Source organism: Peromyscus maniculatus, chromosome X (assembly GCF_049852395.1).
Source record: "Peromyscus maniculatus bairdii isolate BWxNUB_F1_BW_parent chromosome X, HU_Pman_BW_mat_3.1, whole genome shotgun sequence".
In the NCBI taxonomy this organism is placed as follows: domain Eukaryota; kingdom Metazoa; phylum Chordata; class Mammalia; order Rodentia; family Cricetidae; genus Peromyscus; species Peromyscus maniculatus.
The window spans coordinates 37,021,288-37,044,282 of NC_134875.1; the positions used below are offsets into that span (position 1 = coordinate 37,021,288).

Here is a 22,995-nt window from a genome sequence, read left to right on the forward strand (position 1 = left end):
TTATCTGCTGAGTAGTATTCCATTGTGTATATGTGCCACAATTTATTTATCCATTCTTCAGTTGAAGGGCATCTAGATTGCTTCCAGGTTTTGGCTATTACAAACAATGCTGATATGAACATAGCTGAACCAAAAGCTGAGGGGCCCCCAACTAGATCAGGCCCCCTGAATGCGTGAGACAGTCATTTGGCTTGATCTGTTTGGGAGGCAGCTGTGAGTTGGTGCCGGGTCCTGGGCTCGTTGCATGAGTTGGCTGTTTGAATCCTGGGACTTTATGCAGGGATGCTCAGCTCGGTCTGGGAGGGGGGTACTGGACCTGCCTGGGCTGCGTCTACCAGGTCGATCCCGGTCCTCGGGGGAGACCTTGATCTGGAGGAGGTGGGAATGGAGGGTGGGCTGGGGGGAGGGGGGGGCGAGAGGGGTAGAACAGGGGAATCTGTGGCTATTATGTTGAACTGAATGGTGTTGTAAAATAAAAAAAAAAGTTAATTAAATAAAATACCTACATCTGTTTCTGAAAATACTAGAAACATATACTTAAAGAAAAATCTAAAGTGAGCTTCTGAGCCGGGGAAGGTGGGCAATATCTTGCATGCTCTGGGCTGGGTGGCAGGAGAGAAGCCTACGCCTCCCTCCAACCTGGAATGTTCGGAGTCTTCTGTTTCTTTTGAAGCAGCAGGACCTCTGTCTACTGTGGCTCCTAGGGCCATGCTTGCTGCACAGAAGATGGGTCAGGTGAGCAGAGACCTGTATTCCCACAGTGAAGACAAGTGCTGCCTGATCCAGTGAGTCCTGTGACTGGCCTTTGGAAGATTCAGGTGTGTACTGAACTCATGAGTGTGGGCAGGAGGCTGTGCTGTCTGAAAACGCACTGACCATCCTCTGGGGACAGTGAGGATCCTTGGACATGTTTCTACTCCTACGCATTCAGAATGGGGGTCAGGAGTGAGAGACAGAGAACAAGGCACTTTCTGTGCAAATCCAGAGAGACCAGAGAAACAACTGTGAAGCTCAGGGGCTACTGAAGGTGACACAGGCATGTCACCTCATGAAAGAAGACCTCTTTGTCAATCTGTTTGAATCTTGTGTACAGACAACATTTTGCATCTACATTCTACAAAGCAGAAGAAAATATTGTGAAAATCTGTCTTTATTGGTACTGTTATTCCAATGCCAACGATATAGAGACACATAATTTTCAACAGCCCATCTCCATGTGGCTCCTGGACAAGGATGGCATCCTAGGGCTCCTCCACGTCCTTCATGGAAATGTGGTCTTGGATCCCAGGTGGTGTGCTCCTGAGCATTGCTTTCTTCTCACTGGCCCTCTGTTTGGCTCTCCTGTTGTTAAACCAAGTCTGAAAGCAGAGGAGAACAGGAAATGTCTCAGCATGCTGGGCACTTTGATGCAAAGAGGCACATCATCGGGACACTGTCATTCTGAATTGCCCATCAGCAGCTGGTTTCCAAATTCTCAGCCACCCAGGGCAGAAGTGGGCAGGGTGTGTTCAGTGTTGGAGGCCATGGCTAGACTCTAGTTAATCCTCTCTTCTTCACAGGAAACTGAAAACAGCTCCAGCAATCACTATTTCTGAAAAGTCATAGTATGCCTGCTCCTTCTGATCACACAATAAGAGCAGCAGCCCTGTGCTAAGTTCTGGAAAAGACTCGGTGCAAGACAAGTGCACATTTAATGTGATTTCCAAGGTGCACTTTTATGGGTGTCTTATTCACTGAAGCTGGGTCATCTCTAATGAATTAACTGGTTTTGACTGTTTCATCCCTTAGACAAGGTTTCAAGAGCATTAATCCTCACCCCCACTTCCTCCGCCCTTGGGACAGTTTCGAAATTGTGTTAGAGTGGAGGCAACATCTGAATTGAAAACAATCCCCCAGATTAAAATTGAGTGCTGCTATCTTATGCACATTCATAGAGGATGAGGAGCAACCACTTGGACTATGAAGCTCTCTTCCTACATCAGTCTCATCATACTATTCATGAGTTGGTCCATGTGGATTCCATGGGCAGATTGGTAACTTGCCCCGATAGCTACTAGATTATCCTTTAGCTAAGTGTGCACAACTAATTTTGAGTAATTTCATGCAACTGAATCCTTAGATAGCCCTGTTTGATCCTGCATCAACTTGAGTCTCTACAGCAGCATCCTCAGCCCCGAATGACTACACATAAGTTTCCTGTAAAGGACAATGGTGGTGAAGGAATTAAAGATGAGTACTGAGTAAATAACCATGCACTCACAGGTATGTGTTCTACATGTATATAATTATAGAGCCCTTGCTGTTTAAAGACCTTAGCTTTGCACACAGAACATGGGCAGCAAGTGGTTGCTTTGGGTTTCTATTTCCACCAGGAAGTCACTTTACTTCCAGGAATAGGCAAGAAGCACTAGCTGAAGTATAGTTCTTCCACTTTCCAATGAAGAAGCCAGTGACTGCCATCATAGGAAATCAGGAATCATACACCTACTGAAAAAGACCCAGGACAACTGGTCCAAGACCTGAAGTGCTCCAGATGGCCTGCCCCGCCCCATGCTTTCTCAGATTTACTGACCTGCACTTTGGCTTCGGGCACATTCATATTTCTGGCAAGCACCCGTCTATGTAGAGAAAGGCACAGAGATCAGTAGTCAAGGTTATGAGAAGCATCACAGGCTGGAAACAGTGTGTACTTGTGAAAATCTTTGTCTTCCTGCTAAATTCCTCAAGGACTTGTCATTGATAAAGCGACATGTTTTTCAAAGGTTTCATATCATCACAACATTTAAAGTGTTATGTTGTAGATTGATGGTCAAGATTACTCTAATTAGCTTACACAAATAATTTCAATGCAGTATTTTATAAATGAATACAAAGGCAGAAATCTATGATAGAGATATTTTGTAAAATTTAAGCATAGGAATAGGTAGGAAACATGTGAAAGGCTGCATGATGACAGGATCTTATTCTCCTGATTCAATTTCCTGTAAATTTTGTTTAGTATCTAATGTGAAGACCAGGAAGGAGTCAGGTGGGGGGTAGAGGGGTGGGTGGGGAGAAAATGAGATAAAATAGAGCACATCAAAAATATAATCTTCCGTGTATCATAGGACACAACTAAGAGTGTGTAGCCAGAACTGATAGTGGAGACCTGTAAGTCCAGCTACTTGGGAATCTAAGGCAGAAGGGTCACAATATAAGGCCTGAGTGGGCTCTAGTTTAAGTTCAAGGTCACCCTAAGGAAGGTAAAGACCCTATCTCAATCAGTAAGAGGAGGCTCGTAGCCCAGGCAGGGAGTCTCAGATTTGTATTCCCAGTACTTGAACACCAGAGAGAGGATAGCCTCAAGAACAAGATTAGCTTGGTTTACACTGGGAGATCCATTTCAGCAAGGACTCCAAAGGAAGTCCATTTTTAAAGAAACCAAACACCCCTTTAGTATCCACCAAGAAATGGTGGCTATGGCCATAGATTTAGTGAACTGCCTGTGGAGTGTACACATTCCCTGCCTTCAACCCTCACCACAGACACACAAAAGTGACAAAGACAACCACAGTGTAGGAAAATGTTTGGGAAGAACACTGTCACAATCTCTTACCCAGTAGGGTAGCTAACACAATCAAGAGGTGAGGATGCAGAGAAAACAGGAGCTTCTAGACTGTTGGTGGAAATATCTACTCATGCACTACATGAGGAAAAGCATTGCTTAGGAAAAGATTCAATCCAGTAACTCCATTTCAGAGTTTACATAGACAAGACCAGAAGCCTGGAGCTGAAGAGAGTTTTATCATCCCAGATAACATCAACCCCACGCCCATAGCCACAAGGCAAAAACAACCCTGAACTCCTCAGAGGAGGGATTCTGAACAAAGACAGGGTATGTTGATACAGTAGTGTGAGATTCAGACCCAAAAAGACCTGAACAGCAGCAGAAACTACAGCTGAGGAGCCCCAGAATTATGACAAACCACTCAAAAAAATGACTTTGACCTGTATCAGAGGCGGCCTGTAGAGCACTACTGTTTACACCAGAAAGGAAGAAGACATCAGGTTCTGGGGTAGAAGAAGAATGGAATTTTGAATCAGTGGGTCAAGAGGAATGGACTTCTAGAGCTCTGTCAGACAAATCATAACATTGCAGAATTCTAAAGCATCAGAATTGTTTGAGTTCCTACAAGATTTTCATTCATCCATTTTGCACCATGGTTGAGAACCAAGATAAAGAAGGACATGAGCAGTAAGCACACCTGTCTCATGCCACCACTGCATGAAAACACTAACCTTGATTCCAACATGAGCTCGATGCCACAAAGCAAATTCCCCACACCCATCATGGGGTAGAAGCTACCTGTGGTTTGGAAATGAATGGGGAGGATGGGCCTCCCCAGAAGGGGTTATAAAGGCCAGGTCAATATGAACACTAGTCTCTGGAGGCCAGGGTGCCTCCTAATGCCAGCCACATACCTTGTGAGTACATCTGGGTACTGGGTTTCTTGGAAAATGGTCTCCATTTCCTGCACCTGCCACTGTGTGAAGTGGAACTGGGTTTGGTGCCTGCTGGGCTGGCGCCTTGGAACCTCAGCCAGGAAGATGGCTGGCTCCTCTGGGTCCGCCTCCATGGCAACCTGGTTGCTGTGGTCACCTTCAGGACCCAGGCTCATGTGGCCTCCCTGGTTGAGGTTACCCTGTTGGTTCTCACTGTTGTCCAGCATTACAGCTCCTTCATAGACCCTGCCACCTGATTCAGATGCTCCCTCATGTTCAGGGTGGGGCCCAATGTCGTCCTCATACTCCTCCAGATGATGGCAGAAGTTGCCGTTGTAATTGTGGAGGTTCTCCATGGCTGCTGCTCCTCAGACGCCTAGTCACCAGCACCCTCCCTGAGGTGTTTGGAAGGAGCCTTACCCTGGGGGCTTTCAGTAGGTTGCTGTCACAAAGGTTCAGGCCCTCCTCTTTCAAGATTGCTATTGGCTTTCTGAGTGCTTCCTACATTAGTGGGTGTGTCTCTGAAGTGAGAATTGGCTGGGGCGTGGCCCAAGCATGGGATGGGGGAAGGACAGTGAATCTTACTTTTAGAAGACCTGCTCAGACCTGGCTGCCTGCCCTGGCCCATGCTCTTGGACCTCACAGAACATCTTGGGAATGGGGCTATGGGAGATTGCAGGCTGATTTTAGCATGGAGAGTGGGGAAGTGGGGGAAATCTCACAATGAGCACATGAGGCTTTTGTGAATTTCTCAACATCCCAGACCCCACATTTCCTAGTCTCTATGACACATGAGATGAACATTGAGTGGACAGGGTCAGCTCTGTGTGTCTGTTCAAGAGTCTTCAAGAACTCTTAAAGCACAGACCAGACTCTGACCTCCACCTTCAGCAGTGACATTTTGGTCCTATGTTTACAGTGTGTTGTGAAGCACTGCAAAAAAGCCAGTGCAACCCTTGGAAAAGTTACAAGGGAAGTCATAGAAACTGAGCCTCATGATTTCAGGAAGAAGCTGTGTATGGATTTGCGATTTCTGAGGGAAAGGATGTTTACAAAATGCCCTCAATTAACAGTAGAAACTCTTCACTTCTAAAGTGTCAATGAAAGCTCTTTCTCTTAGACAGATCCCAGCCAGTCATGTGTAGTCGGCTGTCAGAAACACAGATCCCTTTTCACACATATTTACCAGGTCTCCCCACCATCTCTGCCATGTTTTATGAAGGTGCCCTCTCACAGACACACAACTGGCCCCTTGCACAGCGATGTAAGCCTCAGAAAAGTGGAGCCTCATCTAATTGATAGGAAGGGATGTCAAAACCTGAGCCAGACATGTGGTCACCTAGAGGATGCCTCAAAAGGGTCTGGCCCTACAGCTGGATACACATTTTGTGTAGCAGTTTCCTCCAAGATAAGACAGTCCATTTGGAGGAAAGCTCCTGAAGACACACGACATTCCAAATGGAGGTGAAACATTTCATAATAAGGGAGAGATGGTTAAGACACAGAAAGTAAAAGGCTCAATAGCTCCAACCAGCCTTAGTAGATGTTTGTTCCCAGTTTCTCCTGTCTCCCCAGGAAGAGGGTCAACAGTACAACTCAGTTTTTGGAGCATCAGCACCAGTGAGAAGATAGTAGCCACTGGATGTGGCAGCCAGGTACTGGAGCAGGTCAGCAGATAACACTCTGTACCTTGAAGATTGGTGGCAAGGGCCCGAATGGAACTCAAGAAAGTCATCTCTTGCTGAAACATCCAATGTGGAGCCTCAGGACCCTTCCTCCTGATGCCTCCAGGGCCCCAGTGAACCCATCATCTCTCTCTCTCTCTCTCTCTCTCTCTCTCTCTCTCTCTCTCTCTCTCTCTCCTCCTCCCCCCTCTCTCTGCTTCTCCAAGTTTTGTCCCCACCATGAGCCCTTGGCGATTATCCTTAGATAAAGCTGACTGCAAAATACCATCCAGAAGTCAATTAAGAGCAGAGGCCATGGTGGTATTGGCAGCTGCAGCCGTGTGTACATGTGAAGGACTGTGGGCATATTAGGGAGGAGGAGGGGGCCTCACTGGTGTAGGAACTCTTCTTCCTACAGAGAAACAGTGTAAGCCAGAAGCAGCCAGGGACTCAGGCTCCCTGGAGGCAATCTGAGACCCCTGGAAACCACTGTTTTCACTCCACCTTTACAAGACCCAGAACAGTTTTCAGACTATTCCATGGGAATACTATTCCATGGGACTGTAGAATAAGCACTGAGCTCAATGCAGCCTACACAGCCTGGGGCCAGGGGCTGTGCTCAGACTTTATTCCTCCTTCTAGAGTCCCTTCCTGCTCTTCCTGACCAAAGAAAAACAGGAGATCCAAGGCTGCTGGGCCCATCAGCTTGCACATCACCATGTACATCATATCTCCTGGAGAACTCAGGGTGGATTTTCTTTGCAGTAGGTGATGGTTAGTACAGAGACCCACAGAAGGTCCATGTGCAGCAGCACACAATAGAAGGTGGAGCTCTCATGTGTAATGGGACATCTCTGTCAGACCCCTTGCTCACAGGCATAGGGGCTATGAGGATGACTGGGAAAGATTCTTAAAGCCAGGGGAACTGGTTATCTGTACTGAAATAATATTTGCTAGACCTGAAAAGGGGAGACCTCAGGTTCAGGGCCATAGACGCAGCACTAGTCAAATTCTGATACCTGTTACAACAGCAAGAGCTCTCAAATCAGCATGCTGGTAGACATCATAAAGACTCAAATGCAAACTAGCATGTACCTGCAGCAGGCAAGGTCCCTGGATCACTCACATTCCCAGAGACTGAATATAGACTAAGGATTGCAAGGGCAGGAGAGCATGGTATTTGGACAACACCATGCAGTAAGTTTGGGTCTGTACACCTAGGCCATAGCTCTCCATCTCACTAAGATGGACTTTTTTATTTGGACCTGCAGCTTCACATATGCAAAGAAGAAGTACAACTTTTCTATGCACTGACTGATTGTTCCAGAACATTGCTAGAGTCTCAACCTTGTATACAAATTAGAGCTGCTATGAAGCAAAGGTCTCTGGAATCTTGATTACTGAGGGTTCTCCAAGTCAGGTGACAAAATGCAGGGAGAAGACATATTAGTCAAGATCTCTGAGCAGGTGAGGGTGAGACCATATGCTCCCTGACCTGGAATGGAAGAAATGAGTCAGAAACCTCCATGTGATCTGGATGGATGGATTCTCCTCTCCCTCTCAAGCATCAGGACTCTGGCCAGTGTGGCTCTTAGTGCCCTGGATGTCCACACATCATGTACCCCTTCCTCCCACTGTCAAACCTGGGACAAGTCTCTGGGAAATTTCCACCTCGGTCTAAGGTGGGACTTACTAGAGTGTGGATGTGAACAGCCATGACTAGAAACACAGTGTCCTGTGCTGGGGACTTGCCCCACCTGACATTACAAATAATTGTTCCACAGAGGTGGAGTGAGTTGACAAGGCCATGATGAGGGGGCAGAGAATCATGTGGGTTCAGCAAGAAGTTGGACAGCACCTGGCAATCTTCCTCACTTGTCATGGCACAGTGACCACAGCTTGCCAGGGTCATCTCCTACAATAAATGTCATTTCTTGAATAGGTTACTATGGTTCAAATACTTATAGCCACATTTTTGTAACCTGAAAACAATGCAACCAACATACTGAGAATCCACCTCTTGATTGCTGAGATAATTGCAGGGAAGAAAAGGATGTCATGGCCAGCACGGGTGGTCCAGATAATGGGGGCAGGGCCAGGTTCCATGACATCTGGTTCTTGGACAGAGTTGGCAGTCAAGTGCTGCTCTAAAATCTTCAGGGATCATTGTTCTGGGGACCAGGTGGTGCATTGATCAGCATCACTATTCTATTGCTTCTTCTGAATCTAGCTCTCCTGGTCCCAAACCAATCCTACAAGCAGAAGAAAGGGTTGCTTTAGTACACTGAACTGTACCACCACTGAAGAACACATCCTGTAACCATATATACTTGCTCAATTTTACTAACATTTTAGAACATATATGGATTCCATCCCTGGGCCAGTGTGTGCTAGGTATGTGCTCCAGGACAGAGCTACTCCCCTAGAAAAGCACCACATTTCTGATTGCCCAGGAACTGTTTATCTATCTAACCCCAAGAAAGACTGAAGACTTACCTCAAGTGTGTACTGATTGTTCAGAATGTTGGAATCAACAGGTTTCATTCTCATTGAAACATTCAAAACACCCTCATGAAGCACCTTATGACATGTACCACCACACACAGTCCTTCAGCTATGGGACAGACGTCGAATATTGCCCCTTCTCTGCATCAATTGATATTTTTAAAGCATTTGTTCAGGAGAGAATGCAGATCTACCTGGTGGGTTGTTCCTGGTCCCTGCTGTGTGTTGAAAAGTATCAAAAACCCCGGAGAACTATCTCAAGGCCCAAAGCTGTCTGTGAAAGGATCCATGGTGATAGCCTTTTGTGAGTATCCAGAATGCACATTTTATGAGACAAAGGGCTCTTCTTCCTGCTCGATGCTTCCTCCCTAGCCTCCAAGCATACAGTCTATAGGTCTTTTCCCTTGAAGACATGTGGTCTGGAAAAGCCAGGGATGATTGTAATGATGAGCAGAGTTCACATTCATAATCAACAAAAGACAGGTAAAAGGTCTATGCGCCATTTGAGCTTCCTGGTCCCAGTATTGGTTCAGAACTAAGCCAGGCATGTGACATTTACAGACTAGAGCAAGAAGTCTGAGAAAAGGTTTTCTGAGACACGCAGAGTGAAAGAGTTGAAAGTGGACAAGAACATGGTCTCTTCACTTAAGTGAAGCATGCAGGCTGCACAGCCTTCAGAAGGTCATGGAGAACACACTATGTCCTCCAAGGGACAGACAAAGCACCGTGGCAACTTATGTTTTCAGGTGTCCAGGTTCGCATTTCCTACCTGAGAAAATGGAGGTCTTTCATCATCTTGAGCCTAGCCCGGCTATGGACTTGTCTGGCCTCCTTGGGATACAACTTCAGGGTCCCACTCTTCTGCTATAATTATCCTCTAGACAACGTCACAAGATGTGGAGCCCTCACCAAATATTATTATTTTTAGAATACTGACCAGCACATCTGCCTCTGACACACCCATCCATCTTGCAAGATCCTTCCTGAAGTAAAAAAATTCCAACATTTAGGCTTTTTGGTGGAAATAAACTGTATAAGGACATGTCCTGTTTGCTTTCAAATGTTTGTGTCCACACTTGTGTGTGAGCACAGGTGTACACACACACACACACACTATTCTTCACACCTGCTTTGTGACTTACTTTAGTAACAGGTTTCTTTTAGGGACCAAAATTAAGGATAATCCCCCAAACACAAGCATGTCGTCTATGTACTTAACATGTAAACCTTCATTAAGAGAGCCTCCATGATGAAAAGTGTTAGCCAAAATTTAATCTGAGGTGGAATCCCTCCTGCATTTTTTCAGCCACACCTAAGGCTTCTCACTCATTTTTTTAAAAATATTTTAATTTCCTATGGCCTTCAAGGTAATTTGAGAAGTATATAATTATATTTGTATTTTTGTGCCTTAGTATTATTTAGTAGAAATAGTTTAAAAGTCTTTTCATTTTAATTTATTTTTATATTTATGACCCATCCTAATTTTGTTTACATTGTTATTTCAAGTTTGTTATGTTGTGTACAAAAATAAAAATTGAAAATTGAAGTTTTAGTAATAAAGACAGGATATAATTTGTTATTTTGTTAATGTTATAGTGTGTTATTGAATGTATGCTAATTTAACGATGTAGCCATCTATTAAATATTTTGTAATTTAAGTAACCTTTTTTTTTTTGACAGCCAAATAGTCTTCATTGAGGGAATCGGTCTCTAGGCCTGGGGCCCTCACTGCACAGCTTGTTCATTGGCTCTGCCTCCAGAATCCTATGGCTTCATCACATCTGGAAGCTCCAGAGAGCTGGAGAAGGGCTCAATGTGCAGGGCTTCAAAGGCATCATCTGCTCGGAAGGCCAGGCCCACTGTGGCTGGGGCCTGTATCCAAGCTGTCTGGCTAGTGAACCCACAGTCGCCCAGAGTTTTTCTGTCATCAAGGAGCTGGTCATCCTTGTACAGCCGCTGCTCTTCTGGAGGCCGCTGGAGGATGCCTTGGACCACACGCTTTAGCTGGAACACGGTACTCGACTCCTTGGCTTCTGTGAAGATGGTGGTCTTGTGGCGGCGTATCATGAGAAACACCTTCTCTGATGGTTGTGAGTCCCGTGGTGCAGAGCCAGCTCTGGTGCTTTCCCTGAAGGCTTTACAAGAGCCAGGGGAAAAAAGGAGCCATTCTTTCTTCAAAGACAACTCCTGTAATCTAAAAACCTTGCCATGTGGCTCGTGGCTTACTGGTGTCTTCATATGCTTTATATATATATATATATATATATATATATATATATATATATATATATATATATATATATATATATATATATATATATATATATATATTACAATACCATTCAGTTCTACATATCAGCCATGGGTTCCCCTATTCTCCCCCCTCCCACCCCCTCTCCTTACCCCCAGCCTACCCCCCATTCCCACCTCCTCCAGGACAAGTCCTCCCCCGAGGACTGCGATCAACCTGGTAGACTCAGTCCAGGCAGGTCCAGTCCCTTTCTCCCAGACTGAGCCAAGTGTCCCTGCATAAGCTCCAGTTTTCAAACAGCCAACTCATGCAATGAGCACAGGACTTGGTCCCACTGCCTAGTTGCCTCCCAAACTGATCAAGCCAATCAACTGTATCACCTATTCAGAGGGCCTGATCCAGCTGGGTGCCCCTCAGCCTTTGGTTCATAGTTCATTTGGCTATTTTTTTTTCAATAATTGAGTAAAACTGAAATTTTAAGCCAGAGTCATCCTAGGGACCTCCATGCTATATATATAGCCTCTATGGTTCTATGGGTTGTGGTCTGATTGTTCTTTATTTTACATCTAGAATCCACCTATGAGTGAGTACATACCATGACTGTCTTTCTGGGTTTGGGTTACTGCACTCAGGATGATTTTTTTCTAGTTCCATCCATTTGCCTGCAAATTTCATGCTTTCATTGTTTTTCTCTGCTGAGTAGTACTCCATTGTGTATATGTACCACATTTTTTTCATCCATTCTTCCGTTGACTTTGACTGACAAATCTATTTTCTCTGTTGTGTGTTCAGTGTCAGAGATTCTCTGTTCCATCTCTTGCAATCGGTTGGTTATGCTTGTTTCTGTAGTTCCTGTTCGTTTAGTCAGGATTTCTATTTCCAGCATTCCCTCAGCATGTGTTTTCTTTATTGTCTCAAATTCATTTTTCAGATCTTGGAATGTTTCTTTCATCTGTTTAATTGCTTTTTCTTGGCTTGATTTGATTTCTTCCCATTTTTTGTTCGTTTTTTTCTTCCATTTCTTTAAGGGAGTTTTTTTATTTCCTCTTTAATGGAGTTTTTCATTTCCTCTTTAAGGGAAGTTTTTATTTCCTCTTTAAGAGAGGTTTTCATTTCCTCTTTAAGGAAACTTTTTATTTCCTCTTTGAGGGAATGTTTTATTTCTTCTTTAAGGGCCTCTATCACCTTCTTAAATTCATTTTTTGGGTTGATTTCTTCTGTTTCTTCTGTCATGGTATGTTTAGGTCTTGCAGGTATAGAATCACTAGGTTCTGATGTTGCCATATACGTCTTTATGTTGTTGCCTGTAGTTTTGCACTGGCGTCTACTCATCTCTTCCTCTGTGCGGTGCAGGTGGTGTCTGTGTCTGAGAGTGCCTCTCTTGTTCTAATTTTTAGTCTTGGTTTAGTAGGGGTTCTTGGTTAAATTGGTGCTATTGGGCTGTTTCTTTAGGGGCAGCTGATTTCAGTCGGTGAAGTATACACTTGTGATTCTGGTGATCTGGTTTGGTGGCTGGGTAGCGCCTTCTTCTGTGTTCCCAGGTCACGTTTTGTTCATTTGTCAACTCCTCAGCTGATCTTGTTTCTTCAGACTTCAAACTGTAGGCATCTGAATCCTCTCCCAGATGGGTTTCAGCTGAGCGGGTAGTCTCACCAACACCTCCAAGTTGTTGGGTTTCACAGGATCAGCAGCTGGGCCCTGGGTTGTCCTCAGACGGAGTGTTCAGATTCGTTCTGGTTCCGACCCACGGAGATAGCTTCTTCCCCAGGTGTTGGGGTTAGAGGTGTCCCTGTTCCAAGCTGTGTCTGCTTGTCTCTGTCCCTGGGCCTGTCTACCTCTTCGGTCTGCCGCCGGGCCTGTATGTCCCTGTCAGCTGCCGCTGGGTTTGTCTGCCTCTGCGGGCCGCCACCGGGCCTGTATGTCTCTGCCAGCTGCCACTGGGCCTGTATGTCTCTGCTGGCTGCCACCGCGGGCCTACCTACCTCTGCTTGATACTGCTGCCGGGGCCCGTCTACCTCTGTGGGCCGCCGCTGGGCCCTTCTACCTCCACGAGCCGCTGCCACAGGCCTACCTGCATCTGCTTGTCTCCACCGCCGGGCCTGTCTACCTCTGTGGGCTGCCGCTGGGCCTGAATGTCTCTGCTGACTGCCACTGGGCTTGAATGTCCTTGTCGGCCGCCGCCGCTGCCAGGCCCGTCTACCTCTGCAGGCCGCCTCCGCGGGCCTACCTGCATCTGCTTGTCTCTGCCACTGGGCCTGTCTCTTCACATGCTTCTTATCATGGTGACAGCTGGCAGTCCTCACTCATTCTTACAGAGACTCATTTAGAACAAGCACTGTCTAAATTTACAACTCATAAGCCAGTTTAACAGGCAACAAAACACAATCTTTTCAGTTGGACTATGGCACATGCCTTACTCCAGAATCCAATTTCTGCTGGAGGGTCCAGACATGCTTGCTTTGTTTCTAGAGAAAATCAGGGGTTCAGGGAGCACCAAAGGACAGCCTGGATGCACTGCCTGAAAACCAGGCGCCTAGCAGGGCGTTCTGCTTCCCTTACTTGAAAGCTGGGGTAGCGAGTCTCTTTGAAAAGACGGTCTGGTTCCTGTAGCTGAGACCTGGTAAATCTGGTGTGGCTCTGGAAAGGCAGCCTGTCCCCAGCCTGGAGACTCTTGGTGCCCTCAGGCATTGCCGCCTCGTGCTGAGGCTGCTGTTGAACACTGCTGCCATGGCCACCTTCTGCCTGGATCCCCTTGTCCATGGGGCCAGAACTACCATCACCAGCATGTGCTCCTTCCATTTCTTCTTCTTTGTTTTCTCCCTCCTCTACCATTCCTGTGGATTCCAGAGCAAGACCTGATTGAGCAAGCTCTTCATGAGCAGGCTTGCTTGGGGAAGTTCGCTCAGAGAAAGTTTGCCCTGATCAAGCTCACCCTGAGCAAGCTCGCTCTGTACAAGCCCTCTCTTACCTCCTTCCTCTCCAGCCTTCAGGACCATTGCATTCTCACCTGCTAGAGAGAAAAACACAAAGATAAAGATCTGAGCATTGTGGCCATGGATCATTGCAAAGCCTGGAAAGGAGCCACGGGCAGGGTGGGATAATCAAAGCGCCTGGCCACTAGCCTTTCCACCAAATTTGATTCCCGGACTTTGCCCTAGTCCAATCAGAACCTTTTTATAGACCATGCTGTTATTTCTGGTGTTCATCAGCTCCTGGACTCAGCATCCTGTTGAAACTTTCATTGGGAATCTTTTGACCAGACCTGAGTTCCGAAGCTATATAGCCGCATCCTCACTGTCTGGCGCCAGACTTACAGCTCTGAGGCCTGACCCGGAAGGCTTGTCTTCTGGACACTCAACGTAATTACAATGTGTCCAATCACACATTCTGGCCTGCACAGGCTCAGTAGCTGTGGGCTTGTCCTCTGAGGTGCCTAGCCTTTAGCACTTTAGGGCTGAAAGAGCAGGAAGTGCTTTAAAAAATGCAGTCAGTGTGTGTGGTGGGGGTGCGGAACCTGTGGCTCTGGTTTTCACCTTAGTTGACACCCCTAGTTTTGGGTAAGGATGGACTGTTCAAATTCAGTCACAGGGAGTAACACAAAGACCTTCTCAAACTCAGCAGGCCCTTGAGACAAGATAAATCACTTTTTTAAATTATGGAAAAGTCCTTCAAACAAAATGCCCCAATCTTGGATGTGCTGTCTTGAAGAGCCCAGTATGATGGCAAATATGTGGGTAGGCCAGGGCAAGATCCTCCTGAGAGACAGTGCTCCCAACAGGGCTGAATTCCACTGGTATTCACAAGCTCATTCTGATGGTGGAGACCTTGCTCTACCTAGCTGTGCTTGACCAAGGTCCTAGGGTGACCCAGATACCTGAGGACATCAAAGATCAACCCTGGGTACTGGCTCCAAACCTGTCCCACAGCTGTGATGGTGAAAGACAGGAGAAGTAACCAATTCTGGATGCAAGCTCTACAAAGCATCATTGCAGGAAGGGGCAGAACTGAGAAAAAGTTAGAGAGACTCCCCACAGTAGGTGACATTCCCCCAAATTTAAAAGAGCCACTGAGCTCTGTCACTTCATGGTTTTTGGTTTTAATAGGATCATGGCAGAGTCTGGACAATGGCTGAGGTAATTGTTAGGAGATGGGTTAGTTCTCTGTGATAGCATAGGCTGAGACACTGGAGGGGCTTTACTCAGACACAGACTTTACTCACTCTCACAATTAGCTGCTGGAGAAGCCAGGCTATTTAAGGAGCCAATAGTGCCATGTGTGCTTTCCTGAAGGACTTGGTGGCCTGGTTCGACTGCCCACAGTAGCTGGGTGCCCTGTCTTTATCATTGTGAGACAGCTTGACTGTCCTACTGATCCCAGAAAACCTTTGTGTCTCATCTTCAGTGTTCCTGGCTTGGCTGTTTCAAACCAACCCTCCTTTTAGCCCTAGCATCCCTGCAACATATGCGAGCAACTTCGAAAATTGAACGTGAGTGCTTTTCCCTCACAAAGGACAGAGACCTAGCTCCTGCATCCATACCAACCCCAGATTCTGAGATAAATTTCCCTATGTGCTGTTCACAGGGATGGTTTGAAGCAGGTAAGCAATCATGCATTCAGGGTGCCCCAGAGACTCTTCATTTCCTCCCTTTTCTACAGAGCTCACAGGACACTTGGTGTATTCTTTTATTTCTGGCAGTTTGCTCCCAGGACTTAGCAGACAGTGTTGCAGAGGGATATTCCTCTCTGATGGGTGACTCAGCACCCCAAACGATGGATGCTTGCTGTGTAACCCAGAGGAGCTGTGGGGCTCACTATGGGAGTAGATAACACAGGTAAACACCAAGGCCTGCTATGTTCCAATCTGTTATCTATGTGAGTCTGGAAACCAGCACCCATCTCTGACTTTTTCCTTGATCCTCTTGACTCTCCTGTCGCTGTCTTGGACCTGGGGAAGGGACTCCTCTCTGCTGACTCCTTAGGATGTCTGCTGCTAGCCAGCTGCTATCTAGTAGCCCAATCATACATATCCTTGATATGACAGGAAATATGTACCCTAAGGAGGTTTTGTTATAGAACAGCAGTGATTCATGAGCCCAATTACTGCTCTGGGTGAATTTCTTATAAGTTATCTTCTGTGAGGGACTCTCCAGGATTGAAATGCATTAATAAAATCTTGTGCCTCCTTCTTGTTTAGATACATGCTCAATGCTTTAGGCCAATGTTTCTCAACCTTCCTAATGCTGTGGCTCTTTAATGTAGTTGCCCATGCTGTGGTGACCCCAACCATTTTGTTGTTGCTTCCTAATTGTAATTTTGCTACTGTTATGAGTCATAATATAATATCTTTTTTCCCAATGGTCTTAGTATAGGTCTGCAGACCCCAAACTTAAAGGGGCTGCAACCCCCAAGTATAGAACCACTGCTTTAAGTAAAGGTATGTGATTGTGGAGTTTCTACACCATTTTCCCATGGGACTCTGCTCATCATAGTTATTAGATGGGAAACCTACCTGCACACAGATTTTCCTGAGGGATTTCTTGGTCAGCATGCACACGTCCACACACAGGTGCATTCACAGTCACAACATTCATATGCAGAAACATCTGTAGCCAAAGCCCTCTCATCCCATTGTCCCATCCCCTAGAGAGAGGCTAATATGCAGAATGTAAGAGTAATTTTAGAAATATGGAAAGCATAAAAGTAAAGTAGTACAAAACGTTTCATAAAGCTAGTTACTGCCTGGAAAGAAAACACAAATGAATTCTAAGTCTGTTTTATTGATGGCACAAGTTTAAAAAAAAACCCTGGATCACTTCTTAACTGAAATCCAAGACAATATTAAGTTTACCTTGAAGAGTGTTGAGATAATTCAAATGAGCAATTTTAGAAGCAATTTATCAGCTGTAAGAAGAAACACAATTGTGGGATCAGTATCTATACCTGGTGCCTGTGCGGCTTTTTGGAGCTCATTACCTATGATGGGACACCTTGCACAGCCTTGGTACAGAGGGGAGGGTCTTGGACCTTCCTCAACTGAATGTACCAGGCTCTGCTGATTCCCCATGTGAGCCTTACCTTTTTGGGAGTGGGGATAGGGAGGTAAGTTGGGGGCAATGCTGGGGGAAGCGTGAGGAGAGATGAGACAGGGATCTGTGGTTGGTGTATAAAATGAATAAAAATTTCTTAAAGAAAAAATAAGAAACATAATTGACAGAATGAATTCTTTGGTGAGCTTTTATCTGTGTATGACATCACATACAGAAAGAATAATAAATGGGGAAGCTTTCCTAGATTTGAGACATCTTCCACACACCCATGGTCAGCATTGTTAGGGACACCTGACAATCGGTGAGCCAGCTGTGCCCAGATTGGCTCTCCCACGAGACCTTTGTTTCTCACAGGACAGGATACACTGACCCCTGCACTGCCCACTTAGTCACAGTTCACTATGTATTTTCTCTGTTCAGGACTCCATGGCTGAGTTTTCAAGTCATCAAGTGATAATCATGTCTTTGTCAGGAAAGTCAGAGGCTGCCACCTAGCTCATCTGAACAACAACTGCTCTCTCTGTCTGTCTCTCCCTCTCTCTATCTTTCTCCTCTCCCTCTCTCTTTTTGTGTGTATACTGGTGTCTTGTGTAGAAATAATGAAGAGTGAGCCCTTCACTGAACCAGGAAAGGAGTGGACAGGTCAGGGATCCTCCCTTCAGTCTTTCAACCAGCCACATGACTTTGGAGTGTTCTTGCTGAAACCCTCTGGTGTCCTTTATCCCAGCAACAGGTCCTGGAGCATTCTTGCTGTATCCAGGTCATAGGTCCTATCCCTGGTCATAGATCTCATCCTACATGGACTCAATAAGGACTCTTCCTGCTGTTTGTAAGAGGAACATGGTCGAGAGAGACAAGGGGTGATATAGCAGGAGGCAAGGACTGGGAGATGCCTGGGAAGACATCTAGAAGGATTTTATCCTGAGGAAGGAGAGGGTTTAGTGGCTGAAGTGATCTCCAGGGAAGGGTAGCTCTGATAGAGATGGCAGAGGTATGGCCAGGAGATGGTCTGGAGACAAGCTGGGATGGGCCAATTTTCCAGTGGAAAGGAGTCAAGGTTGGGGAGAAAGATGTACCAATTATGAGCCTCTCCAGGCAGTGGTGGCACATGCTTTTATACCCAGCACTCGAGAAGCAGAACAAGGCACATCTCTGTGATTTTGAGGCCATTCTGGTCTACAGAGTGAGATCCACTACAGGCACCAAAATTACACAGAGCAACCCTGTCTCAACCCCCCCCCAAATTATGATCCCCAAGAAGGAGGTTGGAGCTGGGCTACCCAGCCTTGCCCAGGAGAGAGGCCACTGAGAAGTCAGAAGACTGTGCAGCAGGATGAGAGATGCTGTCAGCATGACTGATTGTGCATCATTACAGAAGTGAGGCAGGCTGCAGGACAGTGGTGGGGATTTGTCATGTAAATCAGCCTGGACAACCAGGGTCCAGTGTACACAAGGAAACCTGGACACTTGTAAAATCTCCAGGACCCTAAATGTGCCTTTGTGGGGCTCAAAGCCCAGTAAAACTGGTGCTGCTGTATAGATAGTTGACCACATAACCTCCCCTGGTGCTCTCTGAGAGGGGCCTTTTCTTCCTGGATGCAAGTTTAGGCTGGCATAACAAGCTCTCAGATAGTATCCTGGTGGGGTGGTAAGAACGTTCAACTTCTTCAGTGACACCCATTGAGAATGAAGAACACTTACTAGTAGAAATTGGTTAAAATGACTTAGTGTGTGTTGATTTGGCTGTGATACTCATATGTCTAAATAAAAAGCTGGGCAGGCCCTTGATATCCTTCATGGGAGAATTTATTCCATAAGCAAAATTTTGACCTGAGGATAGATGATTTTACAGACCATGAACATCATGCTGTCACAAGTGCAGTCAGGGTGATCTTTCCAAAACACCAACCTGACTCTGCTGCTTCCCTGCTCAGACACTGCCCACAGCTGACCTCTGCCCTTCTGACTTTGCCAGGCCCAACATTGTCCTTCTCTGACCTCATGTTCCATTTGAAGTTGTCACCATCAGTGTTCCTTGGTCCACCTTTGTGCCTTCTGGTTTTATTTCTGACATGTCCTACTTTCTAATTCAACTCCTTGGCCCTGTCCTATGCACACTTCCTGGCCTTCACACCTGTGTGAGCAGGTCTGTACTGCTACTAGTACCTCCTATTTCTGAGTTGGCATTACTGCGGGCCTATGGGCATTGGCCTGTCTAGTGTTGGCTGTGTTCCTGTGATCAGAAAATTATGCTGGGAACAAACAAGCAATTAAGCAGTTAGCCTGCTCCCATGTATGAGGGAATGCAGCCCAACAATGTACTGGGCCAACTCCAGTGTACCTGGGCCTCTCCAAAAGCCTGAAGGGGTGGGCATTTTGCTGGCTACCAGATAATAGCAGTCTGCCAGATCTCTCTTCATGAGGCTATGAGACATTCTTGAAACATCTGTCCCTGTACTTACACAGGAACAAGATATTCAAATCATAATAAAATTAAAAAGGTCAGCAAGATTTGATGGGCTAGAGGAATTGTCTGTAGTTCAGATTACAAGCCTCTTCCCACTGTACACTCAGACAATAACGTGGCATGAAAGTCTTCCCTACACAGAGACATGTGGATGAGCAAAGTATCAAGTGGAAAGATAATAAAAGTATGAGGTGTGAGGACCTCCCTCTCTTAAAAGTTAGCTCATGTAGAGTCAGTATACATGACCTCAAAAATTCAACCAGGGACTCCTACAGCTGATAAAGTCCTTCAGTAATGTGGTAGGATAGAAGATTAACTCAAAAAATCAGTAGCCCTCCTGTATACAAATGATAAATGGGCTGAGAAAGAAATCAGAGAAACATCACCCTTTACAATAGCCACAAATGATATAAAATACCTTGGGATAACTCTAACTAAGCAAGTGAAAGACCTGTATGGTAAGAACTTTAAATCTTGGAAGAAAGGAATTGAAGAAGATATCAGAAAACTGAAAGATCTCCCATGCTCATGAATGGTAGAATTAACATAGTAAAAATTGCAATCTTACCAAAAGCAATCTACAGATTCAATGCAATCCCCAACAAATCTGATCACAATTCTTTGCAGACCTGGAAAGAAAAATGCTCAACTTCAAATGGAAAAACAAAAAACCCAGGATAGCCAAAAGAACCCTGTACAATAAACCAACCTCTGGAAGCATCACGATCACTCCCTTCAAGGTCTACTATAAAGCTTCAGTAATACAAATAGCTTGGTACTGGCACAAAACTGACATGTGAGCCGGGCGGTGGTGGCACACACCTTTAATTCCAGCACTCAGGAGGCAGAGCCAGGCAGATCTCTGTGAGTTCAAGGCCAGCCTGGGCTACCACGTGAGCTCCAAGAAAGGCAGGAAGGCGCAAAGCCACGCAGAGAAACCCTGTGTCGAAAAACCAAAGACCAAAAACAAAACAACAAAAAAACAAAACAAACAAGCAAACAAACAAACAAAAACCCTGACATGTGGACCAATGGAATTGATTGTAGAGCTGACATCAATTACTCACCTATGAACATATGATTTTTCACAAAGAAGCCAAAACTGTACCATGGAAAAAGGAAAGCATCTTCAACAAATAGCGCTGCCATAACTGGATGTCAACTCACAGAAGATTGCAAATAGATCCACATCTGTCACCATGCACAAACCCAAGTCCAAGTGGATCAAAGACCTCAACATAAATTCACTTACACTGAACTTGATAGAAGAGAAAGTAGGAAGTAGTCTTGAATGCAATGGTACAGGAGATCACTTTCTAAATATAACACCAGTAGCACAGACATTGATAGCAACAATTAATAAATAGGACCTCCTGAAACTTAAAAGCTTTTCTAGAGTAAAGGATATGGTCGGTAATACAAAACAACAGCTTACAGACTGGGAAAATGTCTTCACCAGCCCCACATCTGACCGAGGGATGAACTCCAAAATATGTAAAAAACTCAGAAATCTAGACTTCAAAATACTCAACAATCCAATTAAAAAATGGGCTACTGCTGTGGGATGGTCTATATGTCAAATGCTCTGATTGGTCAATAAATAAAACACCGATTGGCTAGTGGCCAGGCAGGAAGTAGGTGGGACAAGGAGAGAGGAGAATTTTGGGAAGTGGAAGGCTGAGGCAGAGAGACACTGCCAGCCGCAGCCATGACCAGCAGCATGTGAAGACGCCAGTAAGCCACCAGCCACGTGGCAAGGTATAGATTTATGGAAATGGATTAATTTAAGCTGTAAGAACAGTTAGCAAGAAGCCTGCCACGGCCATACAGTTTGTATGCAATATAAGTCTCTGTGTTTACTTGGTTGGGTCTGAGCGGCTGTGGGACTGGCGGGTGACAAAGATTCGTCCTGACTGTGAGCAAGGCAGGAAAACTCTAGCTACAGGCTACAGAGTTTAACAGGGAATTCTCAACAGAACAATCTCAAATGGCTGAAAGACATTAAGGAATTGATCAACATCCTTAGTCATCAAGCAGATGAAAATCAAAATGACTCTGAAATACCATCTTATACCTGTCCGAATGGCTAAGATTAGAAACACTCAAGACAGCTTATGTTGGAGAGGATGTGGAGCAAGCAGAACACTCCTTCACTATTAGTGGGAATGCAAACTTGACAAGTCACTCTGGAAATCAGTATGGTGGTTTTTCAGAAAATTTGGAATTAATCTTCCTCAAGACCCAGCTATACCACTCTTGGGCATAAACCTAAGTTATGCTCAATCTAAACACAAGGACACAGGCTCAACTATGTTCATATCAGCATTACTCATAATAGCAAGAACCTGGAAACTCCCTGGATGACCCTCAACTGAAGAATGGATAAAAAAATGTGGCACGATTCAGGCCCGGAGGCAGCCGGCAGAGACATTCAGGCCCAGCGGCGGCCCACAAAGGTAGACAGGCCCGGCGGCAGAGACAAGCAGACGCAGGTAGGCCTGTGGCGGGGGCCCGTGGAGGTAGAGGGGCCCAGCAGCGGCAGCCGACAGGGATATTCAGACCCGGCGGCAGCTGGCAGAGACACTCAGGCCCAGCGGTGGCCCACAGAGGTAGACAGGCCCAGCAGCGGCCCGCTGAGGTAAACGGGCCCGGCGGCGGCAGCGGCCAACAGGGACATTCAGGCCCAGCGGCAGCCGGCAGAGACATTCAGGCCCAGCAGCGGCCCACAGAGGTAGACAGGCCCGGCGGCAGAGACAAGCAGACGCAGGTAGGCCTGCGGCGGCGGCCCATGGAGATAGACGGGCCCAGCAACAGCCCGCTGAGGTAGACGTGCCCAGCGGCGGCAGCCGACAGGGATATTCAGACCTGGCGGCAGCCGGCAGAGACATTCAGGCCCAGCGGCGGAGACAAGCAGACGCAGGTAGGCCTGTGGCGGCAGCCTGTGGAGGTAGACGGACCCAGGGGCAGCCCGCTGAGGTAGACGTGCCCGGCGGCAGCGGCCGACAGAGACATTCAGGCCCGGTGGCGGCCCCCAGAGGCAGACAGAACCAGCGGCAGCTGACAGGGACCACAGGCCCGGCGGAGGACCGCAGAGGTAAACAGGCCCAGGGAAGGAGACAAGCAGATGCAGCTTGGAACAGGGACGCCCCTAACCCCAACAACTGGGGAAGAAGCTATCTCCGTGGGTCAGAACCAGAACGAATCTGAACACTCCATCTGAGGACAACCCAGGGCCCAGCTGCTGATCCTGTGAAACCCAACAACTTGGAGGTGTTGGTGAGACTACCCTGCTCAGCTGAAACCCATCTGGGAGAGGATTCAGATGCCTACAGTTTAAAGTCTGAAGAAACAAGATCAGCTGAGGAGTTGACAAATGAACAAAAAGTGACCTGAGAACACAGAAGAAGGCGCTACCCAGACACCAAACCAGATCACCAGAATCATAAGTATATAATTCACCGATCGAAATCAGCTGCCCCTGAAGAAATAGCCCAATAGCACCAATTTAACCAAGAACCACTACTAAACCAAGACTAAAAATTAGAACAAGAGAGGCACTCTCAGACACAGACACCACCT

General features: G+C 46.3%; 2 protein-coding genes and 1 pseudogene across 3 annotated transcripts in view; all 3 read right to left on the reverse strand.

The window, feature by feature from the left end:
• Positions 1–22,995, reverse strand: part of LOC143270692 (uncharacterized) — a 63,663-nt gene that overhangs the window by 14,847 nt on the left and 25,821 nt on the right. The window lies entirely within an intron of this gene.
• Positions 1,133–5,155, reverse strand: LOC102924016 (homeobox protein Rhox13-like). 2 transcript variants are annotated; one of them, XM_076561733.1, is made up of 3 exons: positions 4,462–5,154; positions 2,573–2,618; positions 1,133–1,358 (listed from the first exon to the last, which is right to left on the reverse strand). In XM_076561733.1, the coding sequence occupies exons 1-3, from the start codon at positions 4,836–4,838 to the stop codon at positions 1,242–1,244; spliced, it is 540 nt and encodes a 179-aa protein (XP_076417848.1). In that variant the 5' UTR covers positions 4,839–5,154; the 3' UTR covers positions 1,133–1,241. The 2 variants fall into 2 exon arrangements, with proteins under 2 accessions (XP_076417848.1, XP_076417849.1); XM_076561734.1 differs by lacking the exon at positions 2,573–2,618 and having other exon boundaries at positions 4,462–5,155.
• On the reverse strand, positions 10,253–10,871 carry LOC143270786 (elongin-B pseudogene; annotated as a pseudogene).